Source organism: Numenius arquata, chromosome 10, assembly GCF_964106895.1.
Source record: "Numenius arquata chromosome 10, bNumArq3.hap1.1, whole genome shotgun sequence".
NCBI lineage: Eukaryota > Metazoa > Chordata > Aves > Charadriiformes > Scolopacidae > Numenius > Numenius arquata.
The window spans coordinates 9,389,209-9,408,950 of NC_133585.1; the positions used below are offsets into that span (position 1 = coordinate 9,389,209).

The window sequence follows — 19,742 nt, forward strand, 5'->3', positions numbered from 1 at the left end:
TTTCTAAGGTAATTTCTGACTCTGTGCAAAAGAATATTTCCACTTGAAAATGCTCAAGCTGCATATCTTCACTGAAGCAACTGAACTGTTGTTAGTGTTAACCTTCAATAATATTATTTTCAGCTATTTTAGTTGATGGAATTGCTGACTGGGCAAAACTAGTTTTGAAGTGATTAATTTAGTTAATACTATTTTAGCGTTACATAGCACTTCTCATCCAGTGATGTCAAAACGCTGATAGATACTAAGTAAGCCTCACAACTCCCTGTGAGGTAGGTATACTAAAGTATTATTATCCCCATTTTGCAGTTGGGGAAACTGAGGTCCAGGAGGACCTTGTGACCTGCCCCAAATCAGGGAGCTAATGGAAGAGCTGTGGTCAGAAGCCAGGAGTCCCAATGTTTATCCGTCACTCCAACCAGTAGGCTGGGTCCCTTGGGCTACCCATAAATAATGAAGTTTGTGAGATATGTATATGACACTACCACCAGAATAAGCAGAAACAATTTTCCCCTGCTTATAGCAAAGGAAGGAAATGGCAAAAGTTTCACCCCTAGAGCAAATTCATAGAGAGCTTCACATTTCCTATACTAATGCTCACTGTAAGTTTCAATTTGCTTTACAAGAGCTTGACTGTACATACTGGTAACATCCTGTTATAACTTGGCATAAAACCTCCTCTGTCTTAGCGTTATGGAATTAATCCTCAAAACAAATTTAATTCACATCAAGTTATTTAGGATTTAAAGTATTTCCACTAAGTATCATTCACACAAACCGATGTCTCTAAAGGAAACTTCAGAAAAACAGAAACTGTTGATTAAAAAAAAAAAAAAACAAAACACCAAAACCAAAAAGCAACCAACCAAACATTATCCCTTTTTTAGTGAATAATGCAAATGAATTGCTTGTTGTGTCCTTCTGTCAATGTACTGTTATGTAGACATACAAACAGGATACTGTCTCGAGGTACTTTCAGTTCATGTTACTTCCCAATCCCTGATGAGATATTTCTTTGCAGCAGGATGTCCCTGCACAAAGTTTTACCTGAAATGGGACAATGAAATACAACTCCTACATTTCTCCTCAGGTATGTAGGTGTTTCAGGAAGACATAAAGAGGGAAGGCTATATAGAGTGTTCTCTATGCCTTAAAACACCCCTATGGCTAACAAGTTTTATATTATAACAAATTTGTACAGTAGAAAACAGGACATAAAAATATTTCCAGAAAGTGGCTTTAAAACTACTATAAATAGTAAGTTTGGCTAATCTTTCAATTAAGGGGTTTGGGGACAGTGTTAAGTGTTCTTATCCCCTCCTATTCACAGTAAATTTAGTGTGCTTGTGGCCTAATGAACAGCCTATACACATACAGGGACCATTTCAATGGGATTATATGACAAGAGAAGGATCTGTTAGCCGCATAAGCAAGCCAATTTTTTCTTCTCCAAAAACCTCTTGGAATCCTTCCTGATGCTCTGGGTCCCATTATGGCAGTCCTTTTCTACCCAACCCACACTCTCAAACAATTATTCACTTTTTTTTTGCCACATCCTGCAAAAATGATTTTTCCCAAGCCCTGCTCAAGTGATGGCAACAAATAGAAAAAGTCCAAGAAAGGAGCAGCACAAAACTCTCAGACTTTCTAAAACTGGGATTAAAAAATAAGTTTCCGTCTTTTATGCTGTGGCTTCCTCCATCTTCCTTTGTCTTGTCATATAATAGGAATAGCGTTCATGTTGTGGGTGAGTGCTTACGATTAGTGGCCCCACAGTTATTTAACCTCTGCAAAAGCCATACATATAACATATATTCCTTGTGAATATTATACCTTGCCTATTGAATAGTACTTCATTTCACCTGTCCATGATATAGCATCTGTGTAAACAATCAGCAGAACCTCCAACCCTGGTTCTGTTGTGAACACTGTCAGTAATGCTTTATATATGTGTGTTGTACATATATATATAAACTCACATATATATGTATGCATACAAATCAGTCCTGTAAATACCTGTTGCATGCGTGTGCATACACAGGAGAAATGTTACATTCTATTAATGGTAAGGCATATTATTAGATAGGCAATATTGGCAATTATTTTAGATTTTATCTTGATTTGTTGTGTTGCTGTTGATCGCGTGCTGCCAGAGGATCTTTAAGGATGATGGGGACGGGAAGAGGCCACTTCGAAGGTTTATTGCACACGGCGGCAGTAGTAGCCCAAAACTTTGCACTTCTCACACAGATGCTGGGGATGTTCTTTGCTCTGATCTGAAACATCCAGGCCGTCCGGCTTTTCCAGGGGTCTCTACAGTGAAGGGAAGGAAATTGGATTAGATCCAAGGTTTGCTCACTGTTACTCTTTACTGTGCACGTGAAGCCTACTTTTATTCTTAACTGAGCTTTCTCCAAGTATTTATAAAGGTACTGTATCCCTTTCCTGAAGGGATGAAATATTTTTTCAGCTCTGCATTTGTTCAGAGTGGCATCACGACTTAATGTCATTCCTCCTCATAAAGGTGATGGTAACTTTTATTCTAGACAAATTACCAAAAGACTGAATCGGGGGACTATATTTATAAAAGCTGTAGCACAGAAGAGTTTATTCTCTTGGCTCCAGTAACTGAGATGTCCCAAAGGCATTAACACCTCAGGCATGGGAATCCCATTACCCAGCAACGTCAGCAGGGGTTACCAGTGTTAGGACTAGCTGCTATGACCAGAAGACCAGAAAACTGTCTTAACCACGCACAGATATTACATAGCTAACTGAGGTTTTCCTGATATTCAGTCCCATATTTCTGAGGCTGAAATTTTTGAAGTAGAGCAGTTGCAAAGCTATTAACAAAAAAAAGAACACCCAAAGCAAAATTCCTGAGCTCACAACGCAACCCTTTGCCCTGAACTTGAGTGATAAACTGATCATGTATTTTTAATAATATTTGTGAAATCACAGGGTTGGAGGTTTATTCAGCTAAACAAGGGAATTAAACTGCTTTGTTTTAAATAGATCTTTGTTCTTTAATTTTCCATGACATGTAAAGGGTTTCACAATCATTCTGAAAATAAAATACCCATGTTAAATACTGCAGTAAGTATAAGTGTTTGGAAAGTCTAACAGTTAGAGAGGTGATAGAGATGTGTGCTAGAACATCATAAAGTGCACCATTTGTTTCAAAAAACAAACAAAATTCCCTAACCTGTAATTTCTCTTTTTTTTGTTAAAGACTATTTCACCTTAAAGACTATTTCATTGCACTGTGCAGAATCTTAAAGTACACCTGATCATCTAAGTTTTCATTTATAAGCTCTTTATTCCAAAGCCACCCACCTGAGACCCTATGGATAAGAAGAAAAGAAACATTCAAAGTTTGCTTTTTTTGGCTATGTAACACTGCAAGAACAGCTCATAATCCAGAGAATAGAAGGGTTTCTCAGCTCTCCGAGTAGCTAAAATGAGACAAAATATATTCTATTATCCTGAACAAGAGATGTCTGCAATTTCTTGCTTGGTTGTATTGGATCATAGAATCATAGAATCATTCAGGTTGGAGAATACCCTTGGGATCATCGAGTCCAACCATCTACCCTACTCTACAAAGTTTTTCCCTACACCATATCCCCCAACACCACATCTAAGCGACTCTTAAATTCATCCAAGGATGGTGACTCAACTACCTCCCTGGGCAGCCTGTTCCAGTGTCTGATCACTCTCACTGTGAAGAATTTCTTCCTAATGTCTAGTCTAAACCTACCCTGTTGCAACTTGAAGCCATTCCCTCTTGTTATAAGTACAACACTCTTAGAATATTGCACAGCTAGTAAAAACAATATATGGGAGCAATTCAGTGGTGATTGTCAATGGTTTGTTACTGATTCAATGTTCTTACCCATTATATCATCTGAAGTTTTGGCTGTCCTGGGCAACATATATTATGTCTTTGAGTTTAACTTCATTTACAATTTGATTGCACACTAGATTTCCTGTATCAGGTAGGGGAAAAGGAAGGTAGATGGACCCTTCATCTCCTCTAAATCCTTTAACCTCCCCCTGCAGCCCCAGTGAGCTTTGAATGACCTGTTGGAAGTCAGTATGTTAGGATTTGAGATCTGAACCAGCAGTCCTGTTTCTAGGCTTGCAACCCACCCACTGGTGCAAGCAGTGCTTCTGCCACAACACAGACAAGTTAAATAAGTTTTTTTTGGTCAGAAAAACTGCCATTCTGCCTTTTCTACCACTTATTCCACCACCATCTGCCCACAAATTTCCTTCAAGAATTTGCATGACATAAATGTAGTCAAAGATGATGCTCAGGTTCAGGAGTTCCAGGAGTTAATTTATGCTCCTCAACAGAGAATTTGAGAGTTTTGAAATGCTACACTTAAAACAGGCTATTTGACTCAGCTCTGATTGCTTCTACATGCTAGCTGTGCTCTGATTAAAGAGAAAAAATACAGCAGTTATCATGTTTATTGATATAAGCCAGATTTTTTTTTCATACGCAAGGCCTTGGGAATCATTTTTCCTGGAAATAGTGCAAAGGACATTGGGAATGCCTTGAAGCGCCAAGAGTTTTTGGACGGTTTTCAGAAACAATAGCTCTTCGTGGTTTGCTTTCCCCCTGCGTTGATTGAGCTCAGCTTTTTGGCCTGCAAAGCATTTCAATTTCAGAAATGTTATTGTTACCAGCATGTTACGACACAGAGGCTGGGGAGAGAGGGGTTACAAACGCAGGAGAGCAGGTTGCCAAGGGCCAGCTGGAAGAAGCGGAGCTGAGCAGAGCCCAGGCTGTGTTGCTGGTGAGGCAGTGGAGGGCTGAGGCTTCAAAACTGGTGCTGTGCTTGCGTGGTTTGTGTCCCAGAAACACTCCAATCCAACTTTTGCATAAAATGAAGTCCCAGCTTATCTCTATTTGCTGTTTACTCTTCATGAGTTTCTTGTAAGGCAAAAAAAAATACCCCTTCAAACACACTGAGAAGCAACTGTTCTTGTCCTGCTGCTATTTGTTTGTTACTCATTGTGGAGGACTTCAAAGTAATAACCTTTCATCCTTGCAACCTTTCTCAAACCCTGTGGAAAGGGTAGGGCATTAGGCAGCCAAAGAGCTGTGTGTCCATTGAGGTTGGACTTCATTTGGCACAGGAAGATCTTGGGCAATTCTCGCCAGCTTTGGCGTGGTGGGAGAGAGGGGAAGGAGAAGATGCTGGTGTGATGCAGCCCGACCCTGCCACACACTGTGTGTTAGTTCTGGGGCTTGCCCAAATTATCCAGAAGATCCAAATAGCTGAGGAGGCTGAAGAGTTCTGTGCTGCTGCTGAGAGGCTGGGAGCATGAAAACTCAGCCATGCGTTCGGAGAGGGTGTGGAGAAGGGGACAGGCTATTTGGCTGAAAAAAATAATTCCTTTCCTTAGAAAGAGGTGAAATGGAGCTTGTAAAACCAACAGAAAACCCCGCTATGTTTCTCTGGGAAAGGTATGCTTTTTTCCATTAAATGGAGAGTTTAAATATAATACTTCAATATTCATTGTCTTTTTCTAAATGCAAGCATTCAGGATTTGGCAATCCATATTTTCAGTAAAAACAACAGGGATGGGTACTCTTACATTCTTTGTTTTTATGTGTCTTTCTTCCATTTTCTCCTGGTAGTTGCAGGGTGGAAATAATCTTGTGCAGCTCCACCAGGAAAGCATTTGGTGGTAGTGACTAAAGCTGTTGCCTCAGGGGAATGAAGCTGAAATAAATTTAAATTTATATACCAATTCTTGTCCTGTAAATTACCTTTTGATTGTGAACTATTGCTGTCCCAGTCTGCATGTACTGAATGAACTCTGCATTCCCCATAAGTCAGTTAAAACCCCAAAACCCTCAAAACTAAAAGCTCACCCTTATGAAGTATTAGGTGTCAGAGAAAATGTCACTAGGACATCCTTGAGGAAAATTTCTTCCACTAAGAAGTAGAATGGAATAGTGTGGCTGCTTATGTTTGTATTTAGAGCACTGAGTATTTTTTTTTTTTTTTGCTGTAGAATGGAACAATTTGATTGCATCACTGATGGATAAATCTGGCATCAAAGATCAAATGTAAGAAAACATTTATAAACAATTTTCTGTACTCATTACCTCAAGTCTTAAAGGAGCAAATGAGATGATTAAATGACAGATTAGATATGTGAATAGAAATGGATTCTACAACTATAGCTGGCACGATCACTCTTAGGTTAACAGTCTTAAGGAGCCATAGCTAGCTATGCTTCCCTCAAGACACACATGCTATCAGGAATTTGTAAAGTTTTAGTCCAATAAAAAAATTATGCACTGGGGAAAAAAGATGAAATGCATTGTGCATGCTTGAGGAGCAGCTTTTCTCTCTGCTTTTCTGTCTGCCTGGGGGAAACAGGGATGTTAATGAGGCCCTCAGTTGTGGTCATGGACCCGAGAGGCAGTGAGAAGAAGGCTGCAGATCAGAGGCATGATGCTCAGAGCGAGCAAGCAGCCTCCGTCAGCAGCATGCCTCTGGGACAGGCCAGCTAGGAACAAATGGTAACCGCCTGAGCTAAATGGCAAAAATCTCTTTTTAGAGTTCAGAGAAGCAGCAGTCTGGGGTGATCTGTATTTCCACTGCTGGAGCATACAAGTATGGGCATGCTGGGGAGGGTTTATTAAATCTAAAGAGTCAAAAGATGATATTTGTAGGCCTGAAGCTGTTGAAAAGCTTCAGTGATCAGACCCATCCCTCCCCATATTGAGAGAAGAGAGGTGGCTGTGGATGCACCCAGGTATGGGAATTGTGTTGGGACCACTGCATTGCCCATGGAAGTAATAGCTTGGGTATCATGAAGAATGTATTTACATACTGAATTATTTCCAGTCCAACAGTAAATTCCTGACAGCTGGAAGAAAATAGTGTCCAAGAGGATGAGTCGGTCACCAGATGGCTGGTTCTGCACCAGCGCAACAGCTGTCATCACAAACAGCACTGGAGTTAGCCACAAAGTCAGAGAAGAAGCCTTGATAAGAGGCCAGCCAGGAAGCAACCACAGACACAGATGTTGCCGCTATAGCGGGCAGGGGAAGAAAATGACAATTCAAAGCTTGGCATCTGGGTTGTTACAGTGCCAAGAATGCCAGTGAATGGCTATAAGGACTGTCTCTGTTGCTGGAGCAGGGTAACAAGAGCATAAACAACCACAAAATCCAAATTCCTTGGAAGAATAAGAGGTAGGTTTAAGTCCCACCTGAGACTTCTGTTTATGTTCAGAGTAGCTAAAGTAAGTACCCAGGAAACAGCTTTTGGATTAGCCATAGAGCAGCTTTTTCAGGCCTCCTTTTTTTGGCCTCCTCTTCCTCAATAAGACTTGAGCTCAACTGGCCTCCAATTTTTGCCCCTTGTCCTGTGAATTGCTGTAAGCACTCCCACAGGGAGGTTTACTGCTTGAGGGATGTGGTGGAAATGCAAAAGGAGGCAGGCACTGGTGGAATTCAGTCACAAAACCAAAAATGTATGCAGCACTTCCTTGTGACAAGGAGCAATTTTGCAGCTCAGGTGTGAGAGCCACCTGATTGCCCACCGTATGGATGAGTTGGGGAATGAATGGCAGCAGCCCTGCTATCAGACTCTTGTGTTACTTCTTGTAATACATGCTCCACCATCTCTCTTAAATGCAGAGATTTAGAGCTGTATTTATAGAGCACTCTGAAGTATATACACAGCTGTAAAATTGCTGAGAAGACTTTTCCTGCCCCGGAGAGATTAAAAGCTCATTCTCACAGATAGGGTATGTGGAGTAAGACTGCAGGGCTGAATTGAGACATTCCTTGTGGGGAATTGGCACGGGATCATTTCCTGGAGTGAAATGAGCCTCCAGGAACAAAGAGCAGGTGGCAGGGAAGTGTGGCTGCTCTTCTCTCCAGGGACCCACTAACGAAAGGTATGCATAGGAAATCAAGATTTGAGCATAGCTGCACAAGCCATTCACAGACCCAGCGTATGTGCTTGAATGGCTACCCCAGAGCTATCCAGAGTGGAGATTATTATCTTCACTACTCTGATATTACTGCCTGAGCCAGTTATATGGGAGTACTCAGGCATGAATCATCCCTCGTGAGATAAAGTGGACAAGCCCTACAGGACTGAAAAGCCCATAGGTTAAGGAAAGTAACTGGGGAAGATGAAAGAGAGATGGAGATGAGGACTGGAGAAAAGGTTGAGCCTGGGGATTGAGAATAAGCTCCTAATTCACTGCAATCAACGTCAAGCAAGCCTGAATATACAGATTTCATTTTTCTCTCCTAAATTGGACAAAAGCATCCTAATCTCCAATATTCAGAATGATGTAGCAAAGCTTGGCATATGTGGTTGTATTTCAGCTATTGAATAAACTGTAGAGAGGTTGATCTATTAGGTGAGAAGCTGGGGGAATGCAGAGATACTTACTTGGCAATACCAGAGGATGGGAAAGTATCCTTGGAGGTGTTTGTTGTGTCTTGTTCTATATCCACACCTTCCTGTAAGTGTCGTCTACTGTGCAGGATCAGATGTGGAATAGGGGAGTTTGATGTAATCTGGTATGAGTTTCCATTCTGTATATGCTATTGTGAATGGAGACTTTTATAATATGCTCTCGCCGGGGAAACGTGGCACCTGACAGGCTTTAGACGTGGTCTAAGTTGTTTGCAGTTAAGTAACTTTTGCCATTTTGGAGGCTATTGTAACTTGACATAAGGCTAGTTAATGTTGAGGAACCAACAGTGATTTGCATCTGCTGATAAAATGATCATTAATTTTTTTAATAAATTTCAAAAAAACTTCTTTATCTGTGAGGCTGCAATGATATGTTTACCAAATGGTAGGAAAAGGAGATAATGAATTTCCAACACATTGCAGAGAAGAAATATTGGTAAAATTGTTTTGAAGTAAAAATAATTTATTTCACTAGAGGTAAATAGTGTCTGAGCTTGAATGGAGCTAGAAATATTGGACTTTTATTAAATATCTTTCACTGTGCTTTTATAAAACATAGTCATTAAGTGTAAGAGTACAGGTGTCCAGGTAGAGCATATTTTAGAAAATGGTGCAGAATAACACCACACAGATAAATGCTGATAAATGTTTAGAGAGAGTCTGGTTTGGAGTTTTTGGAGAAAAAACATGTATGGGTTAGCAAACACTAGGCTCTGTCAAGAAGCAGCGCTGACCTCATGCAGCCTAAGGTAGCTCTCCTTTGCTGCTGGCTCCGTGCACGAACTGATGCTGTTTTCTTTACTGTCTGGCTATTGCTGGTATGTTTAATCAGAAGCAGCACAGAGCACCTCTGGAAGAATGCAAAACAGAAAGAATGATGACAGTGACACTGAGAAATAAAGCTGATGGAGGTGAGGCAGAGACAGCAGGATGTACAATCTTTCAACTTGAAGTTGTAAGCTCAAATTTTGGGAAAGAGCACTAAGGACTGGCTGCAAGTTATTTATATCTAGAAGCCTAATTGAAATGCGCTCTTGTCTTGAAGATCCCCAATAGCTGCAATAGCTACTGGCGGGACATGAACACATGGGTAGATAAGAACAAAGCTCTTCCATATCCTGAGTTATGGTGTCTTTAGGGAATGATGTGGAAACATAGTGATGGGAGTCAGCTGTGGAAACCTGCACTGCACGTGCTGTGATTATTCCCTGGAAATGTACAAGGCAAGCACAGTTTATAGAAGCACTGTAGACTGAAACCCTTCCACTATATATCTTTGACTTTAGTACTACTATGCAGGTCAGACTCCTCTAGCCGTGCCACAAGGGGCAACTCTGCCCAAGGGACTATTTGCAAACCTTCTTTGCTACAAAATACACGTATTCCCAAGTCTATAATGCCTCTTGCATGGTATGGATGGGATACCTCTTGAGTGATTTCTTGTGACCCTTTGGACAGTAACATAAATGATGGAAAGATTTTAGAAGAGTAAGATAAATATTTATAAACTTGTGTTATAAATCAGTGGTTTTGTAACTTCTCCCACCCTCAAGACTGTACTTTCTTGCATGTGATAAATGACTGTATTGCTCAGCCTGGATTTTGGTGCAGTTGTCTACACAAGCTGTCTAAACAGAGGCAAGGAACCAGAGACCTTGGAAGCTTTGAGATGATCTCGTGTAAGTTAGTAAAAAAAATTGCTTAGCTTTCTTTCCATATATGTGCTTCCACAAAAAAAAAAAAAGTCTTTGCTTTTTCTCACTTGCAATATAGTTTCCAGTCATAGTTTTGTCCTGGAAATTAGACTGCAGTTTCTAAAGATGACCTCTTGTTTTCAGGTTTGAAATCAGAGTGGCATTAGCCCAGAGAAAAGGGGAATGGAACTGGCCAACAGAACCAAAGATACTTACTCACTGGCTCAGCCATGGAATTGTACAAGTTCATTGTAAAGTAGAAAGTAGATGATTGTAGTGAAGTATGGCAAGTTAAAACCAAGGCTTCTGCTACAAGTGTGGCAGGCTTCAGGTGCTCCATTTAACTGCAATTCATATTGCTTCAAGGCACTAGCAATTCTAAATCAATATTTTGGCTGCATATTGGAATGCAGCGTCCCTGTAGAGACTGAGCCAAATCTTGCTATTAGAATTAGATGAATATGCATATGCGTAAAAGAGGAGGAAATATAGTTGATTTGATACTCCTGGGTGGGATAAGTTTAATAAACTTATTTGTATGTCCTCATCCTGCTTGTTGCAATGAACTTCAAATTCTTCTGTCTTTTCATCATAATAAAGTCACAGTATCCTCCTTTAGGATTTTTTTTTTTTTTTGACACCCTCCCTTCCAAATTTTCATTAAATGGTATGAAGTGTTCCTTATGAGCCCATGGAAAGAGCTTTTTATAGGAATTTTGCAAGCACTTAGGTAACTAATGAGACACCTAAGGCTCCTGATGGAATTTCCTTTGCACCTATTGTAAGTTATATCCAAATGATCTGTCTATGGTTTGAGCAGTCTGTCTGAGTGGGCAGCAGGTAACTTGACCCGTGCACAGCTCTATTTATTACCAAGATTCAGCTAGGATGAATTATACCTGAGGCAAATCACACCTCCTAAACTCTTTTAAAATAATTCTCACCTTTTCCACCTACAAAAATTTTCTGCAATATTGCAAAATCGCCCTCAAATTTTCCCATGACGGCATATTTATTCTTCATGGGGTTGTCAAAAGTGACTTTCTGCATGAAAAGTCAGCTTTGACAGCCAGGGTTTAGCCTGGTTTGTCAGGGAAACAAGGGGTATGAGCTCATGCAGTTGGTCTCACTAAGGACCACTGAACTGGTTGAGTGCTTGTGACCAATTCTGGTGGGATACAAGGAGGAACTGATAGTCAGCTTTCCCATCATGAATGCAGAAAGTTACCTCAAGGGATAGATGGAACTGCAATCTGCAGGGAGCAGGAAGGCTGTGTGTACCATGTCAGTTATGGCTGACAGGATAGCAGATACAGCTTTCCTAGCAGAGCTACTTCTTAGACTTGACTCTTTCAGCTTAATAAAAGGTTTTCTCTTGAAGTGCTTTGCATGGCTGTCACTTGTATTATGGAAACCAAGAAACCTCTCTAACTGGGCTGTCTTGCTTTACTGCCATTAACCAAGGAATTCTGTAGGCAGGAGTCATTTTAGCATTGTTCTCTTTTATCACTAATCTTCATAAGTAGGCATAGCCCCTTGACCAAATCTAATCTTATTTCAACAGGTGAAAAAAGTAGTAAATGTGAAATAACTCTACTGACACCAGTGGGATGAAACATTAAATTGCTGTAAATATGAAGAGAATGAGAACCAGGAAGCCCATTGCTAGTGCTGAACTTGTTTTACTCCATCTCAGATTATAAGGCCCCACAGTCTGTTCTTATAATAAAGGAGGGTAAAAACTTTGGTTTGGAGGTATTTTTACTGAAAGATTGGACATTCAAATTTTGCAACTCTGATACACCAGATTTCTGGGACTGAGAACAGCAGCTCATCTGGGGAACAATTTTTGGTGGCGTGTTGTAGACCACATAAAGTCCTGTTTAACTCTTACCCGTGCTTTGCAAAGTCAAGAGCTTTCCTAGTTCTGACCCTGTCTGCCAGCAGGTCTGCGCTCCTACCTGTTTGTGAGGATAAACATTAATGTGGCACTTGATACATTCTTGTCCCATGTTAGCCCAGGAGTTTCCACTCATCCATTTTCTCTTGCATTTGGGGCACTTATATTCACCGAAGCAGCGTTTCTTGCCCTGGTATGGAGTCAGACCTTCTCCTTTTGGACGAGCCTACAAAACAAAGGGAAGTAGCAATGAATGACCAATGTGTGGGGAAGTAGTAGAAAAGTAAGGGTTTTTTTTTTTTTTAATTAGGAGACTTTGGGCAAAAGATACTGGAGGCAGACATGAAGGTCATATCCCCTTCACAAAGAGTTTGTACATTGCAGCTAGAGTTTAACAGTTCTTAGAGCTGCCTCTGTAAGAAGCATTTAAAAGTTCAAGACGGCTTGCAACACTTGTGACACTGAACGCAGTATTTAGAAATATGCCCGTGCACTTTCTGCAATGAATAGTTTTAATATCCATTTCATTCTGATAAGACCATCTCTATTGCTAATATTACATATAGCATCTGGAGAAGTAGCTCACTAGTAAAGGACTATATTTCTTAACTAAATCCTTGTCGGTTCCCCACTAGAACCTATCATTAAGAAAACCTTTTATAATACAGCCTCACGTAGCCTCTAAATAATGAAATATTGGCAATTTGTGAGTATGTGGATACACATTATTATATGGGAATGCGCAAACTGGGATTGAGTATGACTCAATGACTATGATTGAGTATAGTGCCAGAATGGCATCATCACCTACCAAAGGATTCTTTTTCATGCCTCTGCAACCCCTTTTTTTTTTTTTTTTTTTTTTTTAAGGTTCCCGGATTAATTTTACAAAAGTTAAGTGACCCAGCATGCTGGGAATGGGTTTGTTTTTGTTTGGGGAGCTTGTACAATTTCTCAGTGTGTAGGTCCAAATTGCTTTCTCTGTGAACACATGGGTTGAAAAAGCAGGTGGTTGGCAGAAGACCTGAGCTTGGCAGGAGCTCTGAGACTCAGGCTCCCGTGGCTGATGGAGATGTACTCCGTGTTACCTCCAGGGTCGCACATGGGAACAAGTGGGACAGGAACATTGAGTACGTTCCACCCCTCACGCTGGCGGGTTAAGGAGGAGCACAAGGACCCCAAGCTTACTTTGGCCTCTCTTTTGCTTTTTTTTTTTTTTTTTTCTATTTCTGTAGTATCAATAAACAGCATTCTGTTTTTCATGCTTATTCCTCAACATAGCAATATTCTTCTTTAAAAGATCAGCTGCAGTAGCAACCTCTGTTACAAATAGGCAAACATCTATTATAACTTGCTTCATGACATTCAATCTGATAAGCCACTGTAAATATTCTGGCTTAGAGCAAAGATCAAGCTCACACTAGGACACACATATTTACAGAAGTATTGCAATAAAGAAAAAGCAGTGTTCATTGGCGTAATGAGAAACATTTGGACTTTCATGACTAAATGAGTGCTGGCAGTCACCCAGAGTGTAATCTTCTGATCCGTGGTGTCCCTTGATAAGGATGGGAGATTGTAATTGAATGTAGGGCAGGAAAATGTCAATTTATGGAGACATCCTTATTTTGGACACTTAATTTGGCTCTGCCTCTGAGGAATTTGTTGCACAGCTCAAGTCAGTGTAACAAGGAACCACATGCTCTCTTCATTTAGAAATTCTCATGGAATTGAATAGGAACCCTGTGTACAGAGAGCTCCCATGGTTGAGAGATGTTTCCCCTCCTCCTGAGGTGTCACAGATTGCTTTATTTGTAGTTTCAATTGGGGCTATGTTATTGAACAGAAGGTGAGTTATTTCTGATTCTCAGTTTCAGTGGCACTCTACTTAAACTCCTCCTGCAGACCTGGAAATGCAGCTTCATTACCCCTACTAAGAAGCAATCCTTTCAGAAAATGTGCAGGTCACTGAATGCATTATTTCCAAAAGTAATAGCATTGACTTTGGAGACAGAGCGTGTTTGAGAAGTCTTGTAAATGTTTACAAACAGTATTTAAACATAACACTCCCACTGCGAAATGTTATGCCAGCCATAAAGAGCATTTAAACATCAGACTCCCACAGCAATATGTTGTGGTAGCCACAATTCACAGAGAGGGGAAACTTTCAGAGATGGCTGCTTTGAGCGGGCCGACAACCGTAGGTTTCCCCAGGTCAGGTAGCTGACTTAAGACACACCAATGCCCTGAAATGCTCTGCCCTCACAAATGCACAGGAGGGCACTGAAGATGATAGTCAAGTCCTCTGTGTGTACAGCTGGGCATCACAAATGGAGGCTTTTCAAATTAGAAGCTACTTTTAAAATTTGGCTTCTTCAACTTGCTCAGTAAATCACAAGCAGAACCAGGAAAAGATCGTAGGAGCCCTGACTCTGGCGGTAATTTCCTGTTATAATTGCTAGACTAAACTTCTGATTTATTTTTATTTTAACTTTTCAGCTGTCACAGCTCCCTCCTCAGTCAGTGACTTTAATTAGTTTGCTGGCAAAGCTACAATATTCTCTGTAGGTGTTTCGCTATTCTGCTTTATGGATGTTTATACTTTGCCCTAACAGATATTATTTTCCTTCCCATATCTTCAGTTTCCCAAACTGTGCCCCACAGGGAGTTTGGATTCTCAAACAAACAAGCTCATTTTCTCTAGTGAGAATCATCATTAGGAAGCACTGACAGCAGTGAAGGCAACTCTCCAACTCTCTCCACCCTTCAGGTCTAAACCAAACAGAAATTTGACAATATTTGGTGGAAGGCAAAACCTGAGCGAGATACACTAATGGCCAGAGAGGTCTGAGGCTGAGTGTTATCTTTCTTTTTTTTTTTTTAAATCTTTTTTTTTTGTGTAGTGTCTGTGGCTTCAGCAGCAGCACAGTTGAATTGCATAAACATTTCCAGAAACAGCCTGCTCCTTGGTGCAGAAGCAGCCAGCCCTGCCCGGCAGGATGCTCGAGCACAGAGATGCGGCCGAGGTGTCTCAGTGATCATCCAGCTGGAGGGCAACAACTCTTTTCATCAAAGTTTTTTCTTAACTAAGTGCCAAAAAAGAGCAAGACAACACATTTTGTCCTTTGGTATTAACCTAATGACTCTTATTTTATAAAATGTGGGATTTACCTTGTTTACGCCATTAACCTCCTAGTCCCTACCCACCCCAGCTTGACCTGAATGGTGTTTAACAGTAAACTTTGGTTGGTGAGATTTCCTCACTGGGCATTGTCTTTCCTCACCCTTTCTGCAGATAGGGATTTATTTATCTTCTGAGTTAACCTGGCAAAGTTATGCCCCTATTCATAATGACAAAATATTTAGCTGTTATCATGTTAACATAAGCTGTCCTATTGCCTTTAGGCCCAGGTAGTCTTTGGCCTGGTTTCTACCCTTGGCTGCAAAAGCTTGGTGGAACCTCTGTCTTACCATGTTCTAAATAATATTCCAACTAGGTTACAAACCATAACATGAACAAGGTTTTTACATTTTCAACACTGTTTTTGCCCAGGGAGTTTACAATTTTATGTTTTAAATGCTGATTTGACAGACTTACTCTGTAAAATCAAAGCACCCAGCATTTCTCCTGCTATGTGACTGTACAGCTCTCCAACAGCTATATGCATCTTCGTTCAGACATTTCAAAGATTATTTAATGCTGCCAGGACAGGTAGGCCTTTGGGAATGATCAAAGCCAAACAGAGTTTTTGAGAAGGGCCAGAAACTAGCTATTACTTGAAGTATTTCTCAATGTCCAGATGTAGGCCTCCATGACAGATTCTTTGAGCTGCTGTGACTTTGGAAATCAGCAGGGGATTTGCAGAAGGGAAAGCCTTTCTTCCCCAAGGTACCCCTGGGGTGGGAGCTGTGGTGGCCCAGAGCCCCTTCGCTCCTCGTGGCCCTCATGCAGAAATTAAAGCCAGTCTTGGAGGGGCCGTGTTAGTGCTGTGGCTGAAAGGGACTCCCTCTGGCCTTGAATTCAGGAAGCAGCATGGATTCTGTAAAAGCCCTCGCTGGGCCCTCTATCCACTAGCGGTTGGCCAAATGAAAGGACATTGCCCTCTGATTCATGAGATGGTGATACATCACCGTGGTCTTCCAGACAAATGCTAAGACAAACGAAATCATCTCTGCGGGTTTACCTAGCCAGTGCCCGTCAGCTAGATCCAACGTGCATACAAAGCCAGTATTTTTTGTGTGGCACAGCAACAAAAATGACATCGATATTCCAACCTTTGCTGACACCCAGCTGCCTCTATTTTTCATGCTCTTCCTTTCTTCAGCCAAACCCACAAATTGGCCATAATAAGATTTTAAAAGTGTTTAAGTTGAGCTTTTCTGATGGTGAGTGGCCAGCCAAGCGCTCTCACAACCTATCAGATTGTGCATCTCGTGGAGGAATCTGCCAAATCTCTTGGCAGTGACACACATAATAAGGGACTCTTTGCTTTCCCCAGACAATTCTCTTCAAAGTATCAGTTTGCAGAGTCAGCAGAAACAAAACCAACCCCCCCACACGCCCTGCTTAAAACTAGATTCATGATAAACAACAACAGGCAGAGAGTTTACTCAATGTGAAATGCGGAGGAACAATGTATTTAACACTCTTTTTCCCCTCATCTTCCCCCACGTTTGTGTTACACAGCTGAAAGGCATTACAGCTCAGGGGGAAGATGAAGTCAGTATGGCACTAGTAGGTGGGTCCCCTTCCTAGAATTCTGTCAGGGTGTGCTTATAAGGATGCTTCATAAAATAAAGCAGAAAAGCAATAATAGCAAACACGGCTTGGTGCACTGACTGGCTCCCAAGTGGTTTGCAGGAGTGGGAGGGACGAAATTTTATTTTGAAATGTGAGCCCTCTGACACTCTCAATTGTAAGTCAGCACAAGTAGGAGAAGGTGTTAAAAAAACCTAGCACTCTTATTTTGTGCTACTCTGTGTGCATAGTTTTGAGAAAGATGAAATGACAATGATAAAGCATATCCAAAATGTTCAATTAGAAAGGGAAAAAGAAAGCGTTAGGACTGATTTGGTATACTGGGTGTCCTGGCATTCTAACCCTGACTCTGCAACAAGTTATAGTGTGTTGGGAAATTCACTGAAGTCTTCTGACCTTTCTCAGCTCGGTGTAGGCTGTCTACAGAATGAGGACACACTTGCATGCTTATGCCAAAGTGGCACATAAAAGGGAATCCTTATATTGGTCAACTTTTTTTCATTGTCCTTCATGACTTCTGTATTCATTTAAATCTGAGTATCAACAGAATAGGTAGATAGATACGAAGGTTGTATGTTTAGAAAATGAATTCTAGTATAGCTAGTCTATTTTTCCTTGCCACATGTAGTCCGTTATGCTGGTGTATGATATTGCTGATGTGTGACACTGAAGACTTCTGAGGTATTTAAATAAACAGTTGCGAAATCTTTAATTAGTACATGCAATATAGGAAGAGCATCCAGAGGATACAGAAACCAAATTAATGTTTTGTTTCACCCTTCTTGTTGTCTCTAGTATAATTTGTGTATTTGCGATATGATGAGAACTCTTACTTGATATGGGTCAATTAAAGGAGGATAACTGTCAGAAAGCAGATTCTTCTTTACAGCATTACTATTTAAATAGAAAACTTCTGTTTGATTTACTGAACAATAGATATTATGGAATTTCTAGACATCTTGTATATTCCAGACTAAGGATTTATGACAAATAAAATTATACCTGAGCAAGACATGGCTGAAAAATAAAGAAAACTTGAAAACTTGTTTGTGTAACTTAACAGAGGATGCCAGCATGTGTTTTATTTGACTGGGATTTCCTTAGGGGTCTTGTCTGTCACAAGGCTTAGGACTACTTCAACCTCTGATGGGGGTCTACTGCATGGCTTTTATCATCACTGGAAGCATGAGGATTTTGCACTACTGCATTGATAAAGACAGGATCATTCTTCAGGGCAGTTAAGGCTCATCAGTTGTTATTGCTGATCTGAAACCTTCTATCACACTTGTACTACTTCTGCTCTTAAATTCTGATCAAGGTAGAAGGTGGCTTTGCACTGAGGTGCCAAATAATGACTATTAGAGTTGGGTATCTGATTTCCCAGCACCTCCTCTCTAGGGCAGTGTCTTGTATTGTAGCCTTCTTCCTCACCATCAGTGCATTGGGCCGGGGAAAAAGGGACAATGAGTTGTTGGAGCTGATGCCTGGCCTCCTAAAGAAACATAAAATTAGAAGTGGGTAAAACTGCTTAGGCTCTCTCATGTCTGCTTGCTGCTCCAGGGGTCACCATCCACTATGTTCTTGCTAGTAGTGTATTCTGTCACCTTATATGGACAGTAATTTTAGAGTCAAGCACATAGAGAAGTTTGCTCCTGTACACGTTTCTCCTTTCTTTATTTCATCTTCATACATGTACCTCTACTGAGCAGAAATATAGTGCTCTACTTTCTTAGCCCCGCAGTCAGTGTCTTTCTAGCAGGGTGGTGTTCAGAATGGAACACAATTCTCCAGGAAACAGAGCATTAAACAAAAGATGTGAGTATGTGTAGCGTGCGATCCAAAATAACGTTAGTCTTTCTGTTTTGCTTGCACGAATACCCTTTTTCTGCTGTTACAAACATTTTCATTCCCCAAGTCTTACTCTTTGGGAAACATTTAAAAGTGTATCAATTAAGCTGTGTCAATGAACTTTTATAGGTAAATTTTGAAATGGCAGAAGACCAATTTTATGTTTGTCATTTCAATATATGAGAATGTATCTCTTGGTTGCTTTGAAAAATCAGTGGTGTCAATATATTGTATGTTAACTGCAATTTTTGATCTCATTTCCACAATGGTAAACCAAGAGTAAGATTTGGCAGTATTTGTTACTAATAACACGCACATGGTTTCTGATGATGATTAAAGCAATAGGCATGGTTGTCATGGACATGCTGATCAAAGTCTAGAAATCCAAGAAACTGGCTTGGCAAGCATCCTAACATTTAAATCAAAATCTGGTTTTGTAGATTTTTCAGAATTCTAGCCATGCTTTTTGGAACAAAGGCTTTTCTTCTGCTACAGAATGCATAGTTGAACTGATCATTAGAACCATCCTTGGGCCAAAGATATATAATACTAATTTCTGTGCTCAGTCAGTTTGAAGGATAGTATTTGCAGAATTGCCAAACATTAGTTACTATCTGATGTGTCAATTACTAATCACTGAATAGTGTGAAAAGCTGATAGTGTGGGTTTCCATCTTCACGAATCCTAGTCATCACTCTACAGCTAGTATAGAAATAGAAAACATGTAAAAGCTCAGTACCTTGCAGTCTGAGAAAACATCTGTATTGATTAAATAATAGTATGCTGTTTTCATAGGCCTCTGTCTTAATAAAAAAAAGACTTGGAGGTATTGACACAAGCAAGCACTGTAACAGAAAAGTATTTGGGAAGCACGGTAACGTGGTGACAGGACTGGTGTTGGACTTCCAACAGCTGGATTGAGTACCTAGCCCTAGCAGATTTCCTGTCTGGTCTTGGTCAGGTCATGTAATCAGACTGTACCTCAGCTCTTCATTTAGGCCTCGGGGGAGAGGTCCTTTTGCTGTTCCCTGCTATTTTGGCGGTGGTTGTGGCATTGTATAATCACTTTGGGC

The 19,742-nt window shown here is 40.6% G+C and overlaps 1 protein-coding gene across 1 annotated transcript in view; it reads right to left on the reverse strand.

Moving 5' to 3' along the window:
* Positions 1–1,710: 1,710 nt before the first annotated feature.
* The window catches only part of ZCCHC24 (zinc finger CCHC-type containing 24), a 110,598-nt gene continuing 92,566 nt past the window's right edge, over positions 1,711–19,742 (reverse strand). Inside the window, exons 3-4 of the mRNA XM_074155065.1 lie at positions 12,124–12,288; positions 1,711–2,313 (exon numbers count right to left, since the gene is read on the reverse strand). Of these exons, the coding sequence (XP_074011166.1) occupies positions 2,200–2,313; positions 12,124–12,288 (279 nt within the window). The 3' untranslated portion in view covers positions 1,711–2,199. The remainder of the gene's footprint in view (positions 2,314–12,123; positions 12,289–19,742) is intronic.